The sequence below is a fragment of the Talpa europaea genome (genome assembly GCF_964194135.1).
Source record: "Talpa europaea genome assembly, chromosome: 8".
NCBI classification, from domain to species: Eukaryota; Metazoa; Chordata; class Mammalia; order Eulipotyphla; family Talpidae; genus Talpa; species Talpa europaea.
The window spans coordinates 120875473-120892190 of record NC_140075.1 but is presented as its reverse complement, the minus strand read 5'-3'; the positions used below and the strand labels follow the sequence as shown (position 1 = coordinate 120892190).

At 59.9% G+C, this 16718-nt stretch overlaps 1 protein-coding gene across 4 annotated transcripts in view; it reads right to left on the bottom strand.

Moving 5' to 3' along the window:
• CCDC88C (coiled-coil domain containing 88C) overlaps window positions 1–16718 on the bottom strand; it is a gene marked incomplete at its 5' end in the record, with an annotated part of 107887 nt that overhangs the window by 59926 nt on the left and 31243 nt on the right. For all 4 annotated transcript variants that reach the window (XM_084240802.1, XM_084240800.1, XM_084240799.1 and 1 more), the window contains one exon: window positions 3346–3415. In XM_084240802.1, the coding sequence (XP_084096928.1) occupies window positions 3346–3415 (70 nt within the window). The remainder of the gene's footprint in view (window positions 1–3345; window positions 3416–16718) is intronic.

Genomic DNA, 16718 nt, shown 5'->3' with positions numbered 1-16718 from the left:
AACCGGCTTTGTTCTTTATTTAGAAAGAAACCCAAATGCTTCGCACATCTATTTTTAAAACTTAAAAAGAGAAAAACACTCCCATAACGAAGGCTCCCCGCCTCTGGCGCGCGCGTGGGCGACTTCATGCTGGTGGCGCGCCCCCCGCCCCGGTCTCCAAGGCTCCGGGACCCCTCGTCAGACCTCCATGCACACCTCCATGCACCGGCCCAAGGCTCATCCCTCGGGCCGACCTGGGGGCGAGGCAGCCCCCCCACCCCCTCCGCTCTCAGGGCAGCCTGTTGCAGCCCCCGCCATGGGGGCCTGGCCTGGGGGTCTCGGGGCTGGATGGACTCTCCCGCCCTCTCCCAGCGCACCCCACTGGGCGCCGGGGACGCTCGCGTCACAGGGCACAGTCGTAGGTTCTGAAGCTACTGCGGCGGCCGCACGGTTCTGTACATTTATGGGGGCAAATCACAGCGCTGCAGGCTGAGGGTGGGAGCACCTCACGGCCTGGAAATCACCCCTCCATAAAGCTGTTTACAAAAAAATCAGCATCTACATCTCTGCTGATGTCTCTGTTTGGTACCAGATGTGGGGACCTGTCCTCTCCCTAGGCAGTCTCGCACCCCACGCGGTTCAGAAAGAGGCTGGAGCCCTTGGCCGTGGGGTGCCTGACCAACAAGGGGCGTCTCCAGATGCAGCCGGATGGGGGACACTGACACGGGCGGGGGGGGAGAGAGACGCAGGACAAGGACAGATGATGAGGCAGGGGGTGGTTGGGTGGGGGGAAAGGGTGTATTTTGGGTTCAGCCGAGCCACTTGCCGCTGCCGTGGCAGGTGAGGAGGCAGAGCACGGGCCAGGGCTGGCAGGCTGTGCCTGAGATGGGGGGCCCCCTGCCTATGGGAGGAGTGCCTGAGAGCTTGTCCCTTAAACCAGGAGTCTCCACTCTCACCTGGGTGGGGGCAACACAACTACAACTCCCAAAAGCACATTTTCAGATATCCTTTTTTAAAAAAAGAGTTATTTATTTATGCATACAAGAGCTGGGGTACAGGCCAGAGGTGTGGGGGGTGAGAGGATCCAACAGAGACAGAGTGGGGAGCAGAACAGGCAGAGTGGGGAGCAGAACAGGTAGATCTACTGAAACCCACTGCTGAGGGGAGCAGCAGGGAGACAGGAGAGGTCTGCCGCGCCCTGCGGGTAGCTCCCTGGCCGGGCATAGAACTCGTCCTGCAGAGGCTGCTGATAACTCCACAGTGCTGAGACTTTACCCCTGCGCCCCCAGGGAGCCCCAGATCTACTTTTTTTTTTTAAGTAATACAGGTTCACAACACTCCATGGGGCGCAACACTCCAGCTTCTCCCCTGGACAACTGTGTGTCTCACACCACACCCACCACCCCCAATGAAGTCCACGCACCGACTCCTCTGCCAGTGCCACCCCACCCCCCTCCCCTCAGGCACCCCCATTCTATAGTCAGTTTAGGGGCTTATTTGTTTGCTTTGGTAGTTTTTCACAAATGACTAAAATTATGTCTTTCTTTTTCTGACTTATCTCACTTAGCATCACTCCCTCAGGCCTCATGTTGTCACAATGGGCAAGCGCTCACCTCCAGTGCTGCCAGCGGAGCACACCCCCTGCACACACCCCCTGCACACACCCCCTGCACACACCCCCTGCACACACCCCCTGCACACACCCCCTGCACACACGTGCGTCTCCTCTATCCACCGCCCCCCCCCACCTCCCGCCGTACACTGCGCTTCGAGGAGCAGCGGGGAGCAGACACCTTCTCAAGCCAGCGGCGGCACATTCCTCAGATAAATACCCAGGTCACCTCGACTTCTGAACGCACGCGTGACACCCGCACGCGGTGGAGTCAGGGCTCCGGGAGCTCCCTCCTCCCCGGCCCTCTGCGTGCTCACAGCCGCCTCCAGAGCAGAGGGAACAGAACAAAGCCCGAAGCCCCAGCCACTCAGGCATCTCTCCTCTCCCCCCTTAACACCAGCCCCCCAAATAGTCAGGACAGACAATACAGCTGCTCAGCAAAGCAGACCCCCGCTTTCCAGAAGTTACCACAGAAATCATGGGGATCCTGACTGCCCGCGGGGCGCAGGGCTGCGGCTGGCCCTGGAGCATCTGACACGCTCTACTCGGGGGAACAGTGACATCAAGCCAGGAAACACACGCCCCAAAAGGAGGGCCGGGGTGGGTGGTGGTGGTGGTGAACCCAACAGTCCCTGTTACTGGTGCACAGAGTCCAGGCAGGGGGGTGATCGCTGCCAAGAGCCGCCAGGAGGGTGGACTCTGCAAACCAGGTCAGGGCTGCAGGTGGTCAAGGGCCGGCGTGTGAAGACAGGGGAGGTCAAGGGCATTTCGTCCTGCTGGCCCTCGCAGACACGGGCGCTCGCTGGCCAGCTGCCTCCCCTCCCGCGGGAGCCCGGTGCGTCCACGCAGCACACCTGGCCCGGCGCCCCAGAAGCTGCTGCTGTCCGGGCACAGCACCGAACGGGAGCCGCTCCTCCCGAGACGGCCTCGGCTGGTCACCGGGACACCCGCCCTTGCGTCTCAAGGCAACATCAGCCTCCGCAGCTACAGACAGGATCAAGGGCGGCCAGGCCCCGGGAGAGTGTTGAGGAGACGCCAGCCCTCGTGACCGCCTCCCTTTAGGGAGCCCTTGCCCTTGCCAGGAGGCCCCAGACCCAGAAACGCCAAGAGGGCCTCCAGGGAATGGGGAGCAGAGCCTGCGTGAGTCGTGGGTGCAGGGAGGGGCCCGGAGCTGGAGGGGGTGAGGCCCCTCGCCCGGTGAGCTCAGCCCGTGAGTTTGGCATCAGAATTAAGCCCCAACTTTCTGGAAAATGTCCAGCAGGACAACTCATTTGGTCTTTGCAAGTCACACCAAGTGTCCGAGACCAGGACTCAGGCCCCGAAGGCCAGCAGGAGAGGGGAGGAGAGTCCCAAGGGCCAACCCCGAGGCCTGCCCTGGGGGGCACAGCGTCCCAGGTCCCAGCAGGAGACAGATGTGAGCTTCCACGTGAGAGTCTGACTTTCCTGCCAACAGGTACCACACACAGAGTCACTGATGCCACATTCACCGAGGAGAGACGCCATTGATGCAGGCTTCTTGGTGCCCGGGGACGCCGGGGCCTCGTCTGCCTGCCTCTGCTCTGGCCCGGAGGGTGGGGAGACACTCGCTCTTGGCCTGATGCCTTTGGGCAATAAACCCACCCTTTCAAATCTCCCCAAGGTAACCACGTGTTCTCACTGGGCCGGCTCCAAGCTGGCAGCCAGAGCTCGGTGCCCACAGCTGCGGGCACTGCCCAGGCGCCGCGGGACGTGGGGGTGAGGGGGGGGGTACTTACCAGACAGCGGGTCCTTGCCAATCTGCAAAACATTGGGCAAATTCATGACGATCAGCTGCTGGAGAACTTCCTACAGAAACAAAGGGGGAAAGACACCTTAAGAACAGGAAACAAAAATAATGATTCAGCAAGTTTCAGCTTAACCAGGCACTGGATGAGCACACGGCCACCCAAGGGAGCGCTGAAGACACCGTGCCACAGCAGGGGCCTTTAGGACGGAAAGAGACGAAAGTCGGAGGCTGTCTGCACTGTCTGGGTCATCACCAGCAAACAAACCTCACGTCCCGTCCACGCGCTGACCCCGGGAATAAACAGATGCGGTAAATGCAGGGATACGCAGGACCAGGAGTTTCTCTGAAAAGGATGTTCTTGTGCGATTAAAAAAAACAAGCAGAATAAAGATTAAAGAGATGCGACGGAGTCTTTAGAGCCTGATGATTCAGGGCCCGCGGCATGGCGGGTCTTTGGGCCACGCTGTGAATGAGGAGACGGCTCTCACGGCCAGCGGCGACTTCCCGGGGAGAGGGATAAATCACGGCTAATCGCACCGTCGCCGAGGTGGCCGCCGGAACGAGCTGCCTTCTGGCCCTCACACCAGGGGCTTTGAAACCAGCCCAGGCACCAGCCAGGCGTCAGGGCCCTGTCGGGCGTCTGTCACCGACTCTGGGAGGTGCCGCTCAGCCCCACCACCAAGTCCTGGAGCCCTTCTCAGGCACGCGGGTCTTCCCTGCCTGGACGGGTCTCATTTTTCCACAAATCAGAAGATAAAAATTACATTTTATGGAAGACAACCAAGGAGGGAAGTTGCTTACGTATTTCTGGTCTTACAAAGTGGCCACTATAGAAATTCCTCACCAGCAGCGCCCCACTGATGCTTTTTTTTTTTTTGTGGGACCCTCGCCGGTGGCCGGGGATCAAACTGGTGCTGCAGAGGCTGCGGGCAGCCTTGCAAACCAGTGCTCAACCGCTGCGCCACCAGGGGAGGCCCCTGACGCCCTTTTTTAACTTTCCATTGGCACACATCTTTTTTCAGGGGTCACCCGATGGCCCAAGTGAGGACTCTGTATTCAGCACTAGAGCCGAGAGGCAAAGGCATCACAAGATGGGCTAACCCCACAGGTCTGCACACCGCAGGCCTCCCCAGAGCCACCAGCTCAGAAGGGTAGCCCAGGAAAGCTACCAGCCTCCTTCCTGTGCACACCGAAGGCTTTCTAAGGCTCCTGTCCACACCAGAAACTGGGGGAAGAAGATGCCAAGCCATGAGGTCTACCTGACCCCAAACACCCCAGCCACCTCTCTGTTGCATGTTGGATCAGGTCTCTGTCCAGTGCGGGCATGTCACCCTACGAGAGATGGCAAATGTTTCTCAAATGCATCTCAGCGGGCGGAACGTATGTGAGTGTGGGAATTAACTCTGAGCTGCAACACAGCCTCCGCCCTCTCTCAGAGTTCAGGAAGAGTCAACCCTGCACACTGGTTCTCAATGGCGGCCTCAGCCATGGATTCCTCAGGGCTGCCCAGGCCAGAACACACACCACCAAGAAAATCAGCAAAACCCACCATTCAGCAAAGGGAAGGCCTCCCAGCCAGACGAGCCCTTCTTCAGGTCCCAAACCTGCCTCAGCACTAACCCCAGGGCCCCGCTGCCCAGCCAGCCACTGACCTTCACAAGTCTCGCGGGGTCTGGGCCAGCAGTGAGGCATCTGGGCCACTCAGCCCCTTTCTCAGGGTGCACAAGTTTCCTAAAGGGGAATGTGGCATCATATGGAAAGCCTCTGCAATCATGCAAAGCAGCATTTTTGTACTAATGATAATTCTAAGCAAGAGATTACTAGAAACAATGCTAGAAATTATGGCTAGAAAACCCATGTAATTCTCCTTCCGAAACAGGATGTTTAATTTCGTCAGATCAGGACTCTCGCATTTCCCACAGGAGACACGTGTCATGTGCGATGAAGTACTATGTCTGTTTTATGAGCAGAGCTTTTCTCTTAAGTTGTTCCTTTCAAAACACCACAGTTCTCCTAAGACCTAATTCGATGGCTCAGGACACTTCTGAGCCATTAAGCATCCCCCTAAAGGACCATCCATCACGTTTCCAGCAAAAGCAGGCTCGGCGGCAGGAGTGTGGCCACAGCTCTCCAGGAGAAAGGGAAGGCGAGGCAGGAAAAGCTCCGATTTTCTAGTAGCTACCTTAGTGGACGTAAAAAGAAACAGGTGGAAACAGTCTAATTATATACTTTAATGAGGCCCTCCCTGGAGGCCTAGGGGTTAAGTCTCAGTGCTATCACCACTGCAGGATGAGTTCGATCCCTGGCCAGGGAGCTACCCCATGATGCAGCAGGCCTCGCCTGTCTCCCCGCTGCAACCCTCAGCGGTGGGTTTCAGTGGATCCACCTGTTCTGCTCCCCGCTCTGTCTCTGGTGAGTCCTCTCACCCCCCACACCTCTGGCCTACACCCCAGCTCTTCTATGCAAAAAAAAAAGCAGCAACACTACATACACTTTCATGAAGCCAGTGCACCCAGCTATCATTTCACCACATAAGCGACATGGCATCATGAAGGAGCTTCCCCCCCACTCTGCCTTCACACGCAGCTCTGAAACCCAGATGTGGCTGACCCAGCACATCCATTCAGGTGCTCATTTTTCACTGGATGGACCTGACCTTAAAAAGCAGGCCTGCACACGCAAGTCGTTCCAGACGCACAAAGGGTTCCTGGAAACTGAATGGGAGTAGGTTTTAAATCTTCATTAAAATAAAAAATTCGCTTCCTTGCTCACACTTGCTGCGCGTGCGGCTGGTGGCTGCTCCTTACACAGCTGCCAGTCGCCTCAGGGCTCGGCCCTCCCAGAGGAAAGTCGAATCTCAAGGTAGCGGGGCCTCCGGGGCAGCAGGCCAGGCCCTCAGTCTAGAGGGGACGTGAGGAGGCTGCAGATGAGGGGACCTCCTGCCTGGCACTCGGAACAGAAAGCCCCTGTAGAGGCGCAGCTGGCACCAGCCTGCCGGTGGCCGCCTGGTCACCCTGGGGCTGTGTGAGGTGCGCCCCAACAAGCCTGGAGCGCACAAGCCCAGCGGGGTGGCCTGAGCAGCCCCCACCCCTTGCCATTTGGTCTTTTGCAAAAGCAGAAGCAAAAGCTGCAGTGACTCCAGGGCAGGGAGCTGCGAGACGGCCCGGGCCTGTGTTCTGGAGGGCAGAGACGGGGTGGGAAACCTGGACGCAGGGGGGCTCTGAGGCCCTGTCCCCTCCTCCCCTGCAGCTTTGCTCTCAGATCCAGATTTGCCTTTTCACTCACGAACAGCACTAACCTCACCGCAGAAGGATCCCGCTGGCAACGGCTCTAAACAAACCAAAAGAGCCGCAAAAAAATCTGTCTGCAGCGGGTCGGAGTACTCGGGTGTCAGCATCGGGGCAGGAAAGGCCTCCGCGCAAAGGGGAGAGAACCCCGACACACATGGCTGCAAACCCCGAAGACAAGATCTTATCGACAAGAACCTCCCCCCAGAGCGGCGGGGTGGAAGGCGCCCCACACCGGGAGGCGGGGCAGCCAGAGGACACGGTCCAGGAAGCGTCTGTCACCCCAGCTGGCGAGTCCCGGGGGCTGCATCTGTGTCAGCAAGTCCGGCCAGCAGCCCTGGGGGTCCCAGCTTCCAGGTGGGTGACCTGGGGAGTCCGGGCGGCCGGTCTCAAGGTCTGCGGCGTGGGTTCTCAAGGCCGCCGAGCGTGCAGTTCTAGAGCAGAGCCAGGAAGCCCGGTGGAAGGAAAACTCCGACGTCCCGTTAGAGCCCTCGTAGGCTCCGGGGTGGAAAACCCAGGACAGGGTGGGAGCCCCTGCCATCCACAGCCCCACTGGTGACGGCGCGGGGCGCAGACCACAGAGAGGGCGACAAGCAGGCTCCAGAGGCACCTGGCCATGTGCAGCACGCTCCTGACCACTGCAGAGGGAGTGGCCAGCCGGGTGGACACTGGGGCCTCTTAGTCGCCCCACAGGGAAGAAGGCCGCTGCCCGGGCCCTGCTTCACGGATCCCACGATGCCATCCCCAGGCTGGCTCCAGGGGCTCACCCCACGCCCTCGTGCCCCTCTCCCGTCCCCCGGCCTTTGCGCAGGCCACCCCAAAGAGTCGCAACAGTCGGTGAACACTTTTTTCTGTCATGTCTATTCTCATAAATTCAGCAGAAGAAAAAACACATTGTAAGAAACAAACATGGAAGAGAAAAGAATTCGCTCAGCGCAGATCCTGCAGGTTTGCACAATCTGTTTACAAGGAGGACGAGGGCCAGTGGCCCGCACAGTTCAGGGGTCAGCTGCCTGTGAAGCTCATCTTCTGCGTTTTGTCCAGTTGCCTCCACTAAGCTGGCAGGGCCTTCGGGGACGCGCGTGCAGCTCCCCTTCAGCCAGTCTCTCTCCCGCTCAACCTGGATTCCAATGAGCCTGCGCTGGATTCCAATGAGCATGGGCTTCGCCCATGATTTGGCCACCGAGGGACTCAGGGCAGGCCCCTTAAAACGATCCCTGAACTCACTTCTGAGAACAAGGGTGTGGACCCCAAACTCTCAGTAAGCTGCACGTTTCACAGTCAAACTGTCAACAGCAGAAGGGGGGACCATGAGCAGCAGCATATGGACTGGCTGGCTGGAAGCTGAAAATGCTCCCAAGACCTCAAAATACAAATCCGAGCGCACGGGTGGTGCGGAGGGAAGGGCAGCCTCACGTTCCAGGTGCAGTGGATACTGGAGCACGGGCAGGAAGACAAGACGTGCTTAAGAATGAATAAAAGGACACCCAAGTGTGGTTCATTTCGGGGGTGGGGGAAGAGGAGGAAATGTACCCAGACAACTGTATTGGAGTGATGAGAAAGAGCAGGTTTCCCAGCATTTTCTAGAGATTCAGTGATGTGATCAAATCACTTTCAATCAGAAGTTTTAATCCTCCTGGTGCAGCTTCTCGGTGACCTGTTTACCAGATCCTGAACTGTGGTGAATGGAGCACTGAAAAATGTCCATTTTAAAACAAGTTACCCTCTCATCTGTGGCAAAGTCACGTATCCAAGAAGAGACGTGATGTGCACAACCATTTTTAACCCCTCTCTCCCAAACAACCCCCCACCCCCCAATCAAGAAGCATGCAGCTCTGCTGCTGTGGAAGAGGAGCTGCCGGCCAGGACACGCCAGGTGGCCAGCAGGGGACGTGCTGGGCGGGGGCAGCTGAGGCAGGAGGCCTGAGGGAAGGGTGGGCGCCCAGAGACCAGACCCTTGAAGACACTCAGGGATCCCAGAAAGCACCACCAGAGGCAAGGAGGTCCTCACAGAATAAGGCCCCAGGGCCTCTCTGGACCTCTGCCTGCACAAACAGAAAGGTCATCTTCCCCGAGGGTGCAAACAAGGAAGTGTTTGAACGTGTGTGTGTGTGTGTGAGAGAGAGAGAGAGAGAGAGAGAGAGAGAGAGAGAGAGAGAGAGAGAGAGAGAGAGAGAGAGAGATAGAGATGTTATCTTCAGTTTCCACTGGAAACCCTGGGTTTGTTGGATCAAGACAATGATTTCACAAAGAAGCAGGAAGAAATCTTTTTCTTCCTGCAGATGAAACTGAATTTGCTGGCTTGACCTTTTGCCAGGAAGGAAAAAAAAAAAACTTGCTAAAGGCGAACTTTTGCCTCAGGTCCACGCAGCCGCTCCTTGGGAGCCTGAGTAGGAGCTGTCAGTGCAAGTCACTGAAGGAAAATGCCAGAAAAGTTAAGACAAACTCCCAGCAGAGGCTGGAAGATGAAGACGCTCACGGTTGCCAAGGAGACAGGGCACGCCGAGACAGCAAATGCTCTCAAGTCCCAGGGTTCTGAGGCAGGGAGAGGTAGAGATGGGGGAGGGGGCAGGGAACAGCACATCAGACCTCCGTTGACCCTGTCACCTCAGCTCGCTTCCTCACGCATGGCCAGCTCTGACAGAGATTATAGACCACCACCCTACTCGTCTTCCAAAATGCAGCGAGAACGCCCCCTCCTCCAGGCAGCCACCCTTGATGCCCTTAAACATAATATTTTCTTTCTCCTGAACGCCTGATGCCCCATCTGCCCACTTCTGGGGCACTTTTACACTTTGACTTGCCAATCAACCCCTACTCAGAGGCAGCAGAAAACGCCTCAAATTTTAAATTGAGTAAGGTTTTTAAAAGCATCTCTTTCTTGGAGGAGTCTCTCCCTCTGCCCCCTTGGGAATCAAGTCTCTGCTCCACACCACAGGACAGCTGTTTCCTCTGCTGAGTTCCTTCCTAGACGCCTTAAAACTTGGCAGTATCGGCCCCATATGCCTTAAGAGTTCAGAGCCTGTAGATGTTAACCAAAGTTAAGAGCACCTCGATCCCTAGTGCTGGGTGGCGCACACCTGCCCTCTGCCTGGAAGACCCCTAATGTGAGAGCTGTGTAAGCAAGAGAAGCAAGACAAGGGTCATCTTAAGTCCTAAGCCACAGAAGGGACTTCAGGCCTGGCAGGTCTCCGGGAAACGGTCCTAGCACCCACCCCGGCACCCCAGGAGGTGGCAAGACACAGCCCCACAGCTCCTCAGAGAGACAAAGGAGATTGGGGTGCTCTGCCACCTCCTGGAGTTTGTCTCCAGCCTCAGCCAGCACTGCTCCTGGGACACCCCGCAAAGCCTCCCAGCTGGATGTGGGCAAGAGAGATTTCCAAATGCCCTCAACAACCTCTTGGCCCCATATACAAACCGCCTAGGCCTCCCTGGTGGCACAGCGGGTTGAGTGCAGCGCTGTGAAGCCTCTGCAGCGCGGGTTCGATTCCCAGCCCCGCAAGGGAGAGACCCACATGGCACTGCAGACCTCCCCTATCTCGCCCTGCTCCCCTGCGGAGTGTTTTTGGTTGTCTGCCTGTTCTGCTCCCTGCTCTGTCTCTGGTGAATTCTCTCACCTTCCCACACCTCTGGCCTGTACCCCAGCCCTTGTATAAATAAATAAATCTTTCAGAAAAACCGCCCGACAACCTGGCAAGGCAAACACACACCAGGAGGTCCTGTCACTCCTCCCCATGCCCAGGTGAGGTGGTCAAGGCAAGAATGGCTGAAATTCCCAATCTCAGGGGTCTTCGCCCAGCGCTGCTCATGGGGCTGCCTGGTGGGATCGGGGTATGGATGGGAGTCGGAGCTTCTGGTCTGCTGAGCGGCCTGCAGGCCTCGCCCACTCCTCTGTGGCCCTAACCGGGCCAAGTTCTGCAGGGATGCCTGCCTCAGGCCTTCCAGGCTGGGGTGTTTATAGTCCGTGGTTCCTGCCCCCCCCCCCAACAATCATGCCTCCCACATTGTTACCATCTGAGAGCAGCAGGGACTTGACCCCAAAAGCAAGCGCCACAGCCCACTCTCTGGGATGTGAAGGCCAGGAACACGACCTCCTAATTTAGCTGCTGAAAGGGGATGTTAGTCTGATGATTTATCCTCGGCCGCCTGTTCAAAGCCCAGGCCCACGGGCCACGTGCTTGTAGTTCCATCTGGACGGGGCTCCTGGCTCCCCCCGCTCCCCCTGCGCCCGGGCCTGGGGCAGGAGCACTGGCAAAACGAGTGGGTAATGAAGTGTTTTTATGTTAAGAGGCTGTCACATAAAGCTGCGGAGAGATTCAATCCATCTGTTCCACCTCATTTCAATTAATCCTGGGGTCCCCAGGGCCAAAGCCAGCGCAGATCTGCACAAGCCCGGGAGCCCCGGCTCCCCTAATGAGGCGGCCGCATGATCAGAGAGGGCCCTCCCCAAGGCTCCCCACCGCCTGTCCTCCTGGCCTTGTTCACAGCAACAAGCATGACTCCATTCTCTGTTCACGGAGAGGAAAACAAATATTTCCTTTGAGCTGCCCAAGGAGACCAGTGGGAAGGGGCACCTGGAAACCCGACACCCCCAGAGCAGAGGAGAGGCCAAGCGGCTGCCCTGCGACCTCAGGCAGGCCACGGCCCTCTCTGAGCCACTGCTCTCCTGCAATAGGACCAGGGCAGCCTGTAAGGACCCTGGCTCCTTCGCAATGGGGGGAGTCTGGCAAAGGAGACGAGGTGCTGGGGCAGGGAGCACAGCATGGCCAGCGGGACACATCCTGGAGGCGCTTGGGGAACCCCAACAGGAGGGGGGCTGAGCACAGCGCAGGGTGCCCAGAGCGCTGCACCCTCCCTTGAGGGCTGCTGTGCAGTCTGGGGCAGTCTGGGGGCGGAGTCGGCTTATCTGATGCTAGGAAGTCCCCCTACTGAGCCAAGACCGTTGGTGGGCAGCCGTGGGGCAGCCCCTATCCCCCGAAGCTCAGGCACGGCACCCCGCCAAGGCACTTCAGGACCCACTTCACGTGGTGAATAGAGGCCTGGCCGCAGGCAGCCGAAGCTGGGCTCCAGGGACAAAGAGCAACCACAGGTGCGGGAGGGAGCCGGGCCAACCCCGTGCACACAGCCCAGCACTCGGCACTTTCGATTCAGAAGCACCTTAGACACTCCTCAGAGGCCAGGAGGAGAAAACCGCAGGGAGCCACTTCACATCGGGTCGGGACACCCTGCGCTTGGGCCTGGAACACCAAGGAGCGCATGTGCATCTGACAGAGTCCACTGAGGCCGACCCTGCTGGGGGTGGGACTGGGGTGGGGCCTCAGCGGGGCAGGGTTAGTTAGGGAGGACTCAGAGGGCGAGTCCCAGGAGGGGTGGCCCTGTCCTCACCCTCAGCGCCTGCCCTGGGGTGGATGCGAGGAGCCACATTTCACGGCAGCGAGGGCCACACGACTGTGACTCAGCACTGCAGAGTTCCTTTCTTGGGAAAGTCAACAGGCTGCTGGGGGGCAGGCCAGGGAGTGTGCACAGCCTGCTGGCAGACCGCAGGGGCGGGGGGTGTCCGCAGAGGGCGGGTGCTGGAGAAGGCGCTAACACCCCCAGGTCTGTGGGCCCCCAACTACTTCCCCACACCCTCCAGGCAGGTGGGGCGGTGGAGGCTGGTCTTCCCGGCATCCTCTGCCCTGGGCATGCGCACAGCGCTCCTTGGGAGAGGCAGGGCCTTCCCGCTTCCTAGCAAGTAGCTGGGTTGGGGGGAATGTGGCATCTACACCCCCATCCACCGGGACCCACTCTGCTCCACTCCACCCCAGCCCTCACCCCAGGTCACAGGGCACCCATGGCGGGACAGAGAGGCACCAGCTCTGTCACTCCTGGGGTACAAGCAGGCGCAGAGTGTGCGGGAGCCCCCAGCAGGTGGTGGCCAGCCAGGCGGAGTCAGCCAGGTCTCCAGATCATCGCCCCAGGGTAGAAGGCTGGTGGCTGGGTGTGCACCTTCCTATTTGCACCAGTATCTCCTGGACACCTATGCAGGGTGTCAGGGTGTGCTGGGGAGGTGCGGGAGGGCGGGGGCAGGGGAGTTACAAAGATAAGACCCACTTGCTCTAATGGAGGAACCGAGGAAACGTGAAGGGACAGGCAAGCTCAACAAAACCTACAGGGAGCAGGAGGGCACCCAGGGTGGGGCCTAGGGCTGGGCCTGCCCCTTGGAGTTTCCACCAAATGACCAGACTCATCTAGAGAGCAAGAAACTCTGGCGGGTTCTTTTATTCTACCACCGAGAGTTTAGTCTCTAGCAGGAAACGGGGGAGGGGAGCAGGCGACGGAGGACACCGTTGAAAGACTGGGGTGGAGGAAGGTTAAGAAATGACAAGTTTGCAACGACTAATATCTCAGCAGGAAGTGAAAATCTCAACAGATGGTATCACAGCAAGGGCAGCTGTCCACAGTGGGGGGCAGGGGTGGCCTGACCTGCCCCAACACCTGCTACAACCACCCCCCCAACCCAACGCCCATCGCCAACACCTCCCCATCACCCCAACTGGAAATAATCCCTTCTTGTCTAGTCCCCTGCCCCTCCCCTAGCCCCGGCCTGCACACTTGGCCTCCGAGGTGAACGGGAACCTCAGAATCTCGGGGGACAGGTGCACGCTCACCTGCCGCCAGCCCCACCCTGGCCGCTGCCCACAGCAGGTGCTCGCCAGCTGCTGCCTGGCTGACCACGCGGCCGAGGCGGGGCTGCCAGGAACAGAGGTCGCCCTGAACACAACCTCCCCAGGGAGCACTTTCCCCTGCCTGGGGGCCTGGGTGTGGGATCTCATTTAACCCTCACCGGCAGGCGGTACTGCCCACTGGCCGCTGTGCGCCCACGCAAGGCCCGGGTAACCCCCAAGCACTCCCGCGAGCTGGGACGCTGAGGTAAGCCAGGGAGGAGGCGGCAAGACGGAAAGGCACGTGTCTGTGCTGGAGACACTAAGCGCCGAGAGAAGCAAGAGGGGCAGGGCGGCCGGGAGCGGGGGAGAGCAGAGCCGCCTGGTGCTCGGGGGCCGCGGAGGACATGACCATGGAGAGAGCGCGTGAGCCCGCGGGAGACGAGGGCCGGGGTCCCCAGCCTGGCCTCTGAGGCACGTCCACCCACCCCGCAGCCCCTGTGGCGAAGCCCCGGGGGGCACCGTGCCCTTACAGGGAGGGCAGGCGCCGGGCGCAGGACGCTGGCGGGGGCTGTGGGACGCGCCGTGTCCGGGAGTCTGAGGCTCGGAGGAGAGTGCCGGGATCAAGGGTGGCATCTGTCTAGGCCAGGAGCTAAGACGCGGTGCCCGCTCTCTCGTGAGCCAGCGTGGTAAGCGCTGCAACACTATGGGCCTAACATGCCGGGGACGGGATCAAGAAGCCTCCTGTCAGAAGCGAGTCTCTAGTTACAGGACCTCTGAGCTTCCTCTGCTAAACCAACTCCGCCTTCCACGTCTCTCCACTGGGCTGTGGGGGCCCGGACTGCTGTCCCGGCCCCCAGAGCCCCAGGGCCTGGCACAGGAGGGGCTCCTCGGCACTTGTCAAAGCTGATGAATGTGGATCTTCAGGGGCAGGGTCAGAAAAGCTGCTTCCAGCAAGCTCCCACCGTGAGGGGCTCTGATGGCAGGAAAAAGCAGAAAGCGGCGTCAGGTCCACCAGAACCAAGGCCATTTGGAGGCAGGACAGGAGGCGGACACGAGACGCGCCCCAGCACCCGGGCACAGGGCAGCCACTGCTCTGGCCCACACAGGGCGAGCTGAGAGCCCAACTCACCAGCCGTCCTCGAGCCCAAACCCGGCAGGAGAACATCTGTGCCCCTCCCAACACCCTGGCAGGGGGAGCCTCCCAGCGCCAGCCAAGAAGAAGAAGAAAGACCCAACGGTGTCCATTAGCTGAGCACCTACTGTGTGTGAGCGCTCAGGCGCGAGGGGGCAGGTGTGAAGGGCACGCTGCAGCCCGTACATGAGCTGTGCTCAGGGCTTGGGCTGTGCCCATTTTACACGGAGATAAATTGAGATGCACATGGCGAGGCCAAACCCAGGTCACCAGCGATGACCAGGCGGGGGCTGGAATCGAAACCTTGCAATCTGGGCAGTCCACAGCATGGAGGGGTCCCCACAGGCCGCAGAGGCCAGGGAGGACCCCAAGCAATCAGGCTGATGCCCGAGGAGCACTGTCCTTAAACACCCCCCACTTCTCGCCCTGAGCCCGCACCCCTGGCGCGGTGGGAGGTGGGTGGGTGGGGTCTTCGGGGCTACCTCCCCAACCTCAGCTGTGTCTCGGCCGGGTCCTCTGCGGATGGGTGGACACAGGACCCAAAGCCAGCTCCCTGGGGCCCGGATCTCCTGCCTGAGGCAGCTGGTCCCGAGGATTCCAAGCCCTGCCGACTTTTCTAGCGCACAAGACGCCTGATGCAACCACCATGTCCCTCCAGTGCAGAGCCTGGGGTGGTGGTAGTGACAATGGGGGGCCCATGCTGTATCCCCGAGTGTGCCGTCACCTGTGAACCTGAAACCTCGAGACGCACAGCTCAATTACTAGAAGACGGGTGGGCAGGAGAGCCCACGCCACTGCCCCGCGTCAGGGCCCGGGGAGGGGGAGCAGGCAGGCCCCCCCAAAGTCTTCCCAGAAGCAGCCACGAGGCCAAGGCCCGCTGGAGGGGAGGCTGGGGCTGTCACGAAGGAAGGGCGAGTGAACAGGAGCTGGGGAGTCCTCTGCCGAACACGAGCAAGACCCCTGGCTGCCTGGGAACACCATCTCAGGTCCGGGCGGACGCACGCGTGTGGAAGGGGCCAGGGCGAGGCCGCCAGAGCCAGGCGCTGGTGTGTGACACGGGCGGGAAACGAGTGGCCGAGCCAGGAGGTCTCTGCTGCGGCAGGCGGCTGACGGGAGGCCAGGGCCAGAGGGCAGCCAGGGGAAAGCGGGCTGGAGCCCGGCCCCAGCAATCTGGGCCACCCCAGCCTTGGCTAAAACTAACCTGGGGGTGCGGTGTGGGGGGAGCTGGGCCTGAGACACACAGAACTGGGTTAATTATTGATCAGCACTCTCGGCGCAACAGCCCTGCTTTCGTCGAGTTACTGCTTACGATGTGACCCCCACCTGCACACCCGCCGCCCCAAGCCCAGGGCCTTGACAATAGCCTCCATCTAGCCAGATGGCACCCCCATGGCACCCCCCCACCTCCTCCAGTCCAAGAAACAGTCGGCCTGAAACGAAGCGCCGTGTCTGTCTATTCCTGCAGGCTGCGTTCTTGTGTTCTCTTAGCCTCGCAAGAAAAGCAGCTGGGCCGGTACTCACCTTGGGAGCAAACGCTTTTACACGGTCAGACACACCACGTTCACACGATAAACATCAGGTCTGTGACGCTGCCGAACGCATGCGCACGGCCGCGCGTTGTAGCTGATGTGCCTGGACAGCTGCGTAACAGTCCACCGCGGGGTCTCCCGGCCCATTCACCCACCCCTGGCGGCATCTGGGCCCTTTCCAGGTCTCCACTGTTGTGAACAGAATGCTCTGGAAGCAGCCCCCTGCGTCCAGCACAGGGGTTTCTGTCCGTTGCACACCTAGGCACGAAGGCAGCTGGGCCCGAGGGCAGGGGCTGCTGAGCTCAGGTGTTCGCACCGGTTTTCCAAGGAGCCTGACCAGACTGGGCGGCACAGAAACACGACACTTGCGACATAGTCGAGGGCCCCGAGCACAGATCTTCCCAACTTCCCCTTCCTGCACCACAACGTCTGTGTGGAAGAGCCACGTCCTGCCCCTGGCAACCTGACTCTAAGCCTGACTCAAGCGGCCTCCCACTCAACCCGGCTCCTCCTGCCGGAGGGCAAAGGCTGCCAGGGCGAGGATGACACGGTGGCCAGGGGTTACATCCAGGAGGACGCCTCAACAGGGTCACGCTCAGGGCCACAGACACCCCCAGGCCAGTCTGCGGAGCAGCCTTTGTCACCAGCCCACAGGAAAGCCCTCACCCCCGGAGCCAGAGCCGGAGCCGTGAGGCCTGGCCGGTCTCGCCAGGCCAGTGTTTTCCCACCCCAGCACCTGCCACCCCACGCCAGCGCCTCTTCGCAGC